The sequence below is a fragment of the Haliotis asinina genome, chromosome 4 (assembly GCF_037392515.1).
Source record: "Haliotis asinina isolate JCU_RB_2024 chromosome 4, JCU_Hal_asi_v2, whole genome shotgun sequence".
Taxonomy (NCBI): Eukaryota; Metazoa; Mollusca; class Gastropoda; order Lepetellida; family Haliotidae; genus Haliotis; species Haliotis asinina.
In genome coordinates, this window is record NC_090283.1 from 14778849 (window position 1) to 14790226 (window position 11378).

The window sequence follows — 11378 nt, forward strand, 5'->3', positions numbered from 1 at the left end:
AAGCAATATAACTGTCATTTATTTTCTCATGTAATATCCATGAAAATGCATCATTTCTGTTTGGGAAAGTGTAGCTGCCATAGCAGAAAAATACCAAATGGAATAATGTCAAACCGATACAAACCGGGACACTCTGGAACTGAGCCTCAGTGTCCACACTGAATAATGTCAAACTGATACAAACCGGAACATGCTTGACCTAAGCTTCAGTCTCCAATTGAATTATGTCACACTGGTGGAAACTGGAACACACTTGCAACTGAGTGTCAGTCACCAAATTGAATAATGTCAAACTGATGTGAACTGGAACACACTGAAACTGAGTGCCAGTCACCAAATTGAATAAAACTAGTACACTCTGGGACTAAGCGTCTTTCTAAATTAAATCTACATGAATGAAACATAAATGCACCAACTTGAACTTTCAGCACAAAGTAGATCTAAACATGATGATTAATGAGAAATTATTATGTCATAACAACCCAGATCTGACTTAGGTCGTGCTGCTTCTCAACCCTAATTATTAGTGCTTTTCGTGACACACACACACACACACATACACCCAGCGCTAGCTTAAAGTCTGCTGCTAAAATACGAAAAGTACTGAGCATTTATGACAGGAAGTGTGCCCCATAATAACAATCACTCAAAAGTCTAAACAATGTAACCCAATAGTAACTATTACTTAATCAATAATTTACAGAAAATACACTTTCATAACAATATCATACATGCAATGTTTTACGTAATATTATTGCACATTCTCTTGTTGACCTTTGCTGGTTTGTACGTATATATTTTCTTAACATGTATGTATTCTTTGTATCCGGTATGTAAGACATGAAACAAACTGTCATTGTGTGACGGTAAATTGTAAAAAACATCCATGTCAGTGGCAGTACAAAAAAAAAAAGTTATGTCCGTGCTTAATAATCTTCTTTGAAAGAAGCGTTTTCGCTGATACATTGCTAGTGTATACTGAATATTTTAAGGAAAGTACTAATGTGCTAGTCTGTGCCTTACATGGAGAAGATTCACAGTTTGTCACTTAGGTTCATCTAGACGTAACGCAGAAAACATACGGTATCATGCGAACATACATATATACATTTTGTGATGGTTAAAAGTTGCCATTATAAAAGGTTTCAGAAATCCCCTGTGAACCAGCAAAACAGAACAAAGACAAGTCTACTTATAAACTTTCGAATATTGTATTATTAAGGAAAGAGGGCAAGTTACACAAAGTCACTAGTCAGTTTAACAAAACCGATTTCATATACAACACAAATGAGACAAAATCTAAGGCAATGGGTCACAAAATATATAGCAAACTCACCAAAGTCTTAGTGTGAGAAAGAAACAGCTATGCAGAATGTAGCACAGCGAGTGGTCAGGCAGCGGTTATGTAGATCAAGCGTTGACGGAGATTGATGATGCTAATCCATGTGCGTGTCCGTGTCCGTGTCTGTGCAGAAAACAACGAAACTAGCATTTATACATACAGTCATTTACTGAAAGTTTGAGCACATACAACCATCGCCACTAACTTGGAATGCTCTAGGACAGTGTCCCGGTAGTCAGCAAATAGAAAGCCAAGAGCAGATAACTCCAAAGTACTGCCATAAAGGCATGCTGCTTAAATAACACCAAAAGCTTTTTTACCCAATTACTACTGAAATAATAATTAATAACAACTCAAATCACGGAACATACACTCTCGTAACACTCTCCGTGGAGGAAAAGATAGTTTCATAGAAATTCACTGTTCAATCATAGCAGTAATAACATAATGACATGGCATGTAATACTATGAGTAATATGAGAAACTTCTTGCAGAATTACTATGACCAAATGCCGATACATACATACAGCATCATGACGTCATCATACATTTATACCCAGGAAAGTGCATCAGCACAAACATTGTCTTTCCGTTAATGTGTTTGATCACAAGACTGAACCCGTGCAAGGTCAAACTCCACCTTATAATATCGATTTCAAATATACTCTATAAAGAAACTATACATACATAAATATGGTGAAAATACAAAATGAAAGTATTTCTATGGCATAGGTAACTTTTGAAAGTTGTCTAGCTGTTTTACCACATCATCGCCCAAACACCAAATGATGACGAAGCGCAACGTCCTCACGTCATGATTTACGATTAGCCAAAACACAGCCATAGCAAACTGCACGTGCGTCATGCATCTTCATGAACAATCATGAAGATGTCGCTGCCAATCAGGGAAGAACAACGATTGCTTTCACACACTTCAGAAATCCTCAGTGCAATCATCAACATGCCACGTCTAACAGAACAACAACGGAACAACGCAATTGGACGTCTAAAAGCAGGGCATACTCAGCAGCAAGTGGCAAGGGCTATGGGTGTGACAAGGTTAACCATCACTAACCTGTGGAGACGGTACAACAACAGCGGTAATGTCCGTGACAGACCAAGGTCAGGACGACCTAGAGTAACGAAACCTGCTCAGGATTGGTACATCCGGCTACGACACCTACAGGATCGCTTCACTACAGCAACGCCAACAGCCTTACAGTTTCCGGGTATGCACAGAATCTCTGATCAGACTGTCCGTAATCGTCGGCGGGCAGCCGGTATTTTCACCAAGAGGTCTATTCGACGTAACGTCCTTACGCCACGTCACATCCAGCAACGTCTTCAGTGGTGTCGTCAAAGAGTCAGGTGGCCTCTGGCAAGATGGAGACGTGTCTTATTCACCGACGAGTCGAGGTTCCTGCTGAGACAAGCTGATGGACGTGCCCGAGTTTATCGACGTCGAAACGAACGTTACGCCAGAAACTGCATTCAACATGTTGATCCTTTCGGTGGAGAAAGTGTCATGGTGTGGGGAAGAATTCAACATGGTGGTAGGACAGCACTCGTTCACGTGGCAGGAGCTTTAACTGGCGTCCATTACCGGAACGAGATCTTCCAGCCACACGTTGTCCCATTCATCAACGTCAATGGTGGTGAGTTCCAGCCTGACAACGCTCGGCCACATGTCGCACGTGTGTGTACGTACGTTTTGCAGCAAAACAATGTGCCTATTCTACCCTGGCCTGCACGTTAACCGGATTTATCCCCAGTCGAGCACCTCTGGGATGAGCTTGACCGCCGTGTACGTCAGCAACAGCCACCACCTCAGACGCTCCAGGCACTCTCCTTGGCGCTTCAACAAGAGTGGCAGAACATTCCCCAGGTTGTGATTCGGACCCTCATTGCATCTATGGGCAGGTGATGTCATGCTGTCATCACTGAACATGGTGGTCATACCCGCTATTGACTTTTCACTGACCCCAGGCATCAATGTGACTGCAAACGTGTTTCTTTGACGTCAACGTTGGTTTTGTTTGCTGTGTATTATGCTTACATGACCTTGCTGTCACATTTTCTTCAGTTTGTTGACCTACCATTTGCTCACTTTCATTAAATCCATCTGAACTTCCAATGTATAGTTTCTTTTTTGGAAGAATGTACAATACAAGTGAGACAGAGTCTAAGGTAATGTGTCACGAAATATAATATAGCAAACTCACCAAAGTCTTAGTGCGAGAGAGAAACAGTCGTGCAGAATGTAACACAGTGAGCGGAGCGACGGTGGCTATGGAGATGAAGCGTTGGCAGAGGCAGAATGGTAAACTCCGGACAACCTGAATCCTATGAATGCAGATCATCTATTATACGAAATGTGACGCATCATAATTATTATTCAAAACACTAAAGTGTAGAAGTGTCAGTCTCTTTACTTACTAGTATGTGGGATTACATACTGCAGCAAGAAGATCATATTCACTTTGAAGCTTCTGGATGATCTGATGAGGAAGGCTTGATACAGTTATTCCTGTCTTTGCATCTTCCCCAATGAGTACTGCAAAGGGAGAGCACTTAATGTCACTATGGAAACTTGAGTTTTTCTGAAACTGCACAAACATAAGTGTGACCGTTCAATTAGGTGTATTGTCACCTAACCATGGTACCAACATGTCCTTGATATCACAAATGGCTCTCTCAACAGAACCGTGACTTTGTAGATGCCTAGGCTTGCCGTGAACTATTACAAGATCTGGTAACATTTTCTACAGGTCGGCAATTACCTGGGCAGTAAACTCTGTCACTCTGGAGAAACAAAAGGAAAATATGAAATGAATGGTAAGCAACCTCAGCAGCAGATTTGGACGTTTAGTGATCTTGATAAACCATGGTGAACTTCAAATGGCCTCAACTCATCGACTGCATGTCTATAAGATCAACTTGTCATCTGGAATTGGAGTTATTGCTGACAATAGGCTTAACAACAGTCCCTTTCATAGTTGGCCTCTTTCTCTTGCGTTGGCATTCCACACACAAATTCTTGAAAAGGGTCAGAGCATCTTGGGTCACATTAGTTAACTTAGACATAACCAAGTTTGGTCATTAAAACGCAGTTGGTATTTGTTGTCCTGGAACTTAGAAAACTTCTATTGAAGATTTTTTACCTACGATACAGAGGATGTAGGGATAAAAGTCTGATATTCTTACCCATTTCGATTTTGAGTAAAAAAAGAGTTTTTATGAACTTCGATGCTTAAAACTGAACCTTTGACATTTCTCGTAAGCAATCACATTCATGAGAAACGTTGTGCACGCACATTACCCACGCCCTATAAAACCACAAGGACCACGTTGAGAAAATGACACGCTTTAAACAAGACGACAAGAATCAGGATCTCGTTTCTTCAGATGTGATGATTGTAAGGCACTGTAATGTGCACCCATACGCCTTTGGTCAACTCAGACAACATTTTCGGGCCACCGGAAGCGATGTTCGTTCAGATTGATATTCCACAATGTGTTGCTTTTGTTCATGATGATCTTCCGATAATCCTGGATCATACAAGGTGACTGACGTGTCCGAATATTGGTTGCAACTCTGACGGGACAATTCTGGGTTTGTGACCTTGCTGAACTCCAACAAAATATTGTTGATAGTGTAACTGCCAGGATTGTCATTCTCTGTCAAAATCACATGGCTATAATCGTTAAACGTGAGTTCATATTCCAGCTGCATGTGGCCCCCCTGCAACTCAAAGTTGAGCGGAATGCAAAATCAGTTCGCTAATGCTGCCATTGTTTATCCGCCATGGTGGCGAGATTATCTTGGCCGTAAGCATACCCAACACACAATCGTGTCAACGGACAATGGGTTGGGCAAATGCCCTGATATTTCATGTTTTCCTGTTTGCTCACAGTTCTCCAGAGGTCCGTGTAAATGAAAAATGCATGAAAAAATAATTTTGATGGTTTCGTTTTTGATGATTTCTCTTTTGGTATCATTGGAATCCTGATCTGAGAGGACAGGTGAGCCGTCTTGGGGACGATGACGTCGTTTTCGCCCAGGTTTGGAAAATGCACCAACAATATTCTCATTGACCGTGCTCGGATTGTTGGTGATGGCCACCGAATGAGGCACAGCTTTGACTCGCAGGTGTTCTTTCAATATCCGGAAAGTATTTAATTTTGTCTGTAGGTCGGCGACATCATGCATACATTGAACGTAGGTTTTCATATCTTCAATAGAACATCCATGGCTGGAGGATGTGGTTACGATGATATTGAGATGGACGATTTGGGTGGGAATGGAGCCCAGTTGTGCCCAGTGATGACGAGAACATCTCACAAGGAAATATGGGCGATGATATGCTAAGGACGAAATCTCGCAAGGAAATAAGGGTCATGATGTGCTAAGGACGACTGCCGATGACTATTACATTGCCCTAAGGCAACCAGAAGACAATAGAGCTCTTCTTTATGAAAATGCGAACTCAGTCGTAAAGGGATAATGCGAGTGAAAGAGGCTCCAGACGTCAATCGCGTGTACTCCCGCACAAGAAAATATCTTGCTTTGTCCACGCTCAGATCTCACAGTCAGTCGCGATGATCAGAAAGATGTGCCGGTATGCTTGTGCCTCGTGGACAACATGGCAAAACTGGACGCGATCGACGAACACATTGCACGTGAAAAAACGAAACTCGACGAAGCGGAGAATGAGTTGAGTCAACGTCACATCGCCAAAAGACAGATAAACTTGGAAGACGAGAGACGGTGAGCATGGTTGGTGGGACTTGACTCGCGTCGATCTCATGGTTGATCCTTAATTTTTGGCTGGCTTACAAAATGATGATTGTGTTCTTGTAGCCTGCCATGGATCCTCAGTTGCATGTCATTTGGAACCAAGTTCAGTCCCACACCAAATACATACTCGACCTTTAACTGGACGTTTTCCAGCATGTCTTAACAGCGTTGGATCGCACCTGGCGGATCAACCTGAGATGTGATGGCATCCTCGACGTTGGCCATGAACTGTTTCTACGTATGGCAAGTGGCCCTTTTACCAATGATATCGCAACACGTTTCCGCCTGATCACTCAGCATAGCTCACACATACGTTCGAAGCGAATGGTTGAACTGGACGGTGCCTGGGTTGAACGCTTTTGACGTGTCCAGCAGAAACATTTTCCAGTCGTTTTAGCGGAGAGGGCTACTCAACTTTTCGGACGATGAAAGCAGCAACTACTCCACAACTTAAGTTCATACGATCATCTAGCCATGTGTTACTCGACAGAGCAAGGTATTGACGAAGAAAATATTTTCAGTAAATCCTCACTGACTTCGTATATAATGACACAGACCCAATGGAATGTAGATTCCTTTACTTAGGAGAAAAACATCATGTGTTGGCCAATTTCTGGGTGTTATTGAGTATTTGAAGCACGGGAATATTTCATTTGAAACCTCCGGCGTCAGGAACCGGCTTCAGCAGCCGGAGGTTTCAAACGAAATATTCCTGTGCTTCAAATACTCAATAACACCCGGAAATTGGCCAACACATGATGTTTTTCAACATTGTAAACAAAACAGTAAACCAAAGGATTTTACTCGTTCACATCGAGTAAGGGTACAGCAGTGAAGTGTCATCAGCTGGCCGTTTCAGCTGGTTCCCATGGTAGCATCTGGAGTTGCTCATTTGTGACGTCATTCTAACTTTACGTCACAATATGATTTGAATGACGTCACTACTGTTGATGACACAACAAAACAACTGTTTACGACGTTTCTACGTGTCAATACGCAGTGAATAGTCTTGCAGTTTCCAGGAATCTAATACCATTTGATCATGTTTTTCAAACAATCACATTACAGAACACAGTGACGTTTGGTTTACAATGTAGATGAAAACCTGCAAAAATTGTACCCCATTTCATAAAGGCAAAACTCCGATTGGCATCGTTGACACATATCACCGTATACGAAATATACGTAGGTCTGGCTAGCTATTCTCGAAACGTTCGTAGCTCTACAAACTTTTAAAACCCATTCTTAACACACTGGGTACGATCAAAGTTAAGAATTCTTAGGCCTACGTACGCTTCGAGAATAAGATCGCTGGACTCATCAATCCAGTGATCAACAGTATCGATCTACTTAGTTCGGATACAATGGCATGTGTCAGCCATCCGACTGTAGGACAACATATATGTAATAGGAGGTATTTCGTTATTTCAGAATTTATTTTACATGCCAGTTGCGGGAGAATCTTCACACTGTACAACAACTCGCATTCCTGGCATGATACGCGTGCAGTTTGCAGGAGTCACGGACAACAAATGCTCCAACTGAAGACAGACAGGCAGCGCGAGATGTTCAAGTTGTCTATGACAATATGGGAAGAGGACGAAGACTTGTAAGTTTATTGTTCACTCGGTCTCAGTCAGTGATTAAGTTTAATGTTACGCCGCCTTTGCAATATTTCAGCAATATCAGAGCGGGCCAACAAGAAACTGTCTTCAGACACTGTACTCATGTAGTAATTTGAACCCGTCTCGAACCTTATCGAACGCTTTACCCACTACGTTAAATAAGAATAATCACTGTATTCATTTGAAGAGTAATATGGAAGAAACATTGAGCGTAACTTTGTGGCTTCTGAAGCTACAGATTTCGCAGATATATGGCGTGTTACTGTTATAATAGAAAAAGCAATTAGTGCGATAGCATTACACACGTGTTTGAAATACACTTGACGTGTCCAGCAGAGTTTGCAGTGTCCATTACAGCAAATGGGATACAATGACATGCTTCAACCAAGTCAGCAGGTATGAACATCCGATCTCGCTAGCTGCCCCTTTAAACAATCATGGATTAATGATGACCAGTTCTAACACTGATCTTCATAGGACCGTGGTGCTTACCTATCTTGCAGGAATTCTGACGTCTGGGTTGGTCTTTATGACCTGGAGCCAGACAACGGGGAAGACTTTGTGCACACATGGACAGACGGTACTGCACTCGAAACATCTTTAAACTGGGCAGTGGATGAACCTAACGGGAAAGGGGTTGAGAATTGTATCCGGTACACACTCAGTCGGAATTTCAGGACCATGGTTTGTGGCAGGCTATATGCAACAATATGCGAAACGGAAACAGGTGAGTGCTTGAATGATAATTAACGTTGCCCATTCTGCCATACGTTTGTGTGATTGTTTGTTGGCTGGCTGTAAATAATCGAGCACAACTGCGCAACTGGGATTCGACATACCTTGTTTGTTGTTTAACATCCTACTCAGCAATATTCCAGCTATATGACGGTGGTCTGTAATCCGGTGACTGACATCATGACCAGAAATCAATCAATCAGAAATATGATGACGTGCATCAACCGAGACTAAATTATCCCCAAGCATAAACGACTGAAGAACCAATTTATTTGGAGCATTCACACACTAGGAAATATTAATCTGCAATGACGACGTTCTTTCTGGTGCACACCAAACGGAACGTAACCTTACTTGTAGAGCGGGATACCGATCTTCAACTGGCGTGTGATGGGTGGACATTCACTTGGTCTGTCTGTGGTGACCCCTTACTGCATATAACTCTGACGAAGTTTAATAATCATGACACGGTAGCATCCCAGGGCGTCGGCAACATCATTGTAGGTCGACCCCCATCTGCACCATGATAATGGATGTTTCTCTCTCTTCAGCTTTTAATCTCTTCAGCTGTACTTGAGAATATCATATCATGCATTCGATTCTCTCTTTATACCTTAAAGAAATGATTGTAAATTCTGCTTGAACATTACTACGTTTTTTGCGTAAATAGTGCTTCATGGAAACGGAAAAAGGAAAAAAAGGAAACTGTATATGCTCCTAAAGACCTTTTCACACTATCAAAGACGTGTCGTACTTGTTTTCACTAATGCAATGTTTTCTAATTACTAATGTTTTCTCCAGGGAATACTTAAAAACTGAATTCATATGAATGATTCTTTTACAATTTTACACGCTCTACACCACTTCTTTCGTGTTTTAGTAATTACAAAATGTTCACTGTAAATGGTTCAACTTTGTCAAAGCAGAGGTATATTTCAGCCTTTAGACATCTAAATCATTGTTATTGCTTTATTTCGGCATGAATGAAAATGGGACAATTAAGTTCTTCTGAAAAAAAATCAATGTATCATAGAATTTGTTTTCGCGATTTACCTAAAGCTGTGCTGTTCAGCTTTCTAGTGGACTAATACCTTCTAACATATCTTTGTTGGTTTTAAAGTAGTTCATAAAGGAAGGACGGTAACGTTTCTTTTCGACTTGAGTGTATCTAACACGGCGTGACGACCGAACACTTTACACGCTGAAGTGAATGAAGCTAGTATATACTGATTGGTCAATAGTTTTTGAAACAATTTTGATTTTCTTGTCTTTTCCACTTTTGGAATGACGCAACCACATTCTATCGCTTACTCCCCAATGAAAGTGAGTAACAGTGTTTCATAGTGATAATTATCATCAACTCCAGGATGCTGGTTTACTGAGCAAAAGGAAAACGCGGTGTCCGGTTTGGAAGTACACTCAAGAACAAGACAAGATGTGGACATGTGCAAGAGGACTTGCCTGGAAATGGCCAGTGAAGATCAACTTTGTGTTGCCGTTGAACACAATGGCACTGTCTGTCGAACATACAGAGGAAGTCATGATTATACCCACGTTTCGACACCTCATCAGTTGCAGCCGAATCCTCAGTCAACTGTCTATATAAAACGATGTTATGAAGGTATGTGTGAGATGACTAATGGTGACCCTTTAGACGCACACATTCATTTTTAACGAAGTTTCGAGTTTTCTGTTGTCGTTTTGATCCTATTTTCGTAATTCCGTTATTTTTCTCTTAATTTGTGTGTGTTATTCCCGCCACTTCTGTTAATTCAAGTTTGTTTCCTTTTTTAAATAAATCGAGATCAATATGTTTTTCCAGTGACTTCAGTTATATTCTCTGTTTCACAAATTTCTTTCAAAGACTCGAAATTTCGAATATTTTGTTGTATTTAATCGTAAACGTGATGTTTCAATAAAACAGCAAAATTACGAAAACATTATAAAACTTAGAGAAAATTGTGAACACTAAGGTTTAATACATGATATAACGAGGAATTTCCGTTTAAACAGTAGTTGAAATACAAGCTAGCAAAGTAGCACATTTAGACTTGCGTTGGGCTCTTCTTGAAAATAAACTAAGTCTTTTTCTCCTTTTCCTACGGGCCAATTTTAAAAGAAATCAATCACTGTTGTATCAAGTAGTCATGAGCTTATAGAACGTAAATCCAATTTAATGTTTCGGGAAAATTATAAGCATGTCGAATGTAAATCCAATTTAATGTTTCGTGACCCTTATAGGCATACAGAACGTAAATTCAGTTTTATGTGTCAGGAAAATTAGAGGCATGACGAAAGTAAATCTATTTTATGTTTCAGCAAAATTAGAAGACACATCTGCACGTGACCTTCAAAGCAGCCAAAGCCGCCTTCAAACAACTGTGTCACCTACATCATACGTTGACGATATAACGACATGGTCTGTTGGAACAGGAACCACTTTGTTTGGTGGATCTACAAGGAGTTTGAGTGCAACAACGGTAATAGTTGCATCAACGTCAGATGTACTGACAACATCATCAGATGGACCGGCAACATCATCAGAGGGAATGGCTACATCAACAGATAGAATGGCTACATCACCAGATGGAATGGCAACATCAACATATAGACTGGCTACATCATCAGATGGAATAGCTACATCATCCGATGGACTTGCAATATCAACATATGAGATAGCATCATCATCAGATGGACTGGCAACATCAATTGATGGAATGGTAACACCAACAGATGTTATAGCGACATCATCAGAAGAAATAGTGGCAATGTTAAGTGGAGTGGTAACAAAATCAGATGGAACTGCTCCCTCAGATGGCATGATGACTTCAGATGGAGGGACACGTCCAACAGATTCAACAGAAACTGATGTAACCAT

General features: G+C 41.1%; 1 protein-coding gene across 1 annotated transcript; it reads right to left on the reverse strand.

The window, feature by feature from the left end:
- Nucleotides 1-10871: 10871 nt before the first annotated feature.
- On the reverse strand, nucleotides 10872-11378 carry LOC137280786 (uncharacterized). The gene has a single exon (XM_067811992.1). The coding sequence runs from the start codon at nucleotides 11376-11378 to the stop codon at nucleotides 10872-10874; it is 507 nt and encodes a 168-aa protein (XP_067668093.1).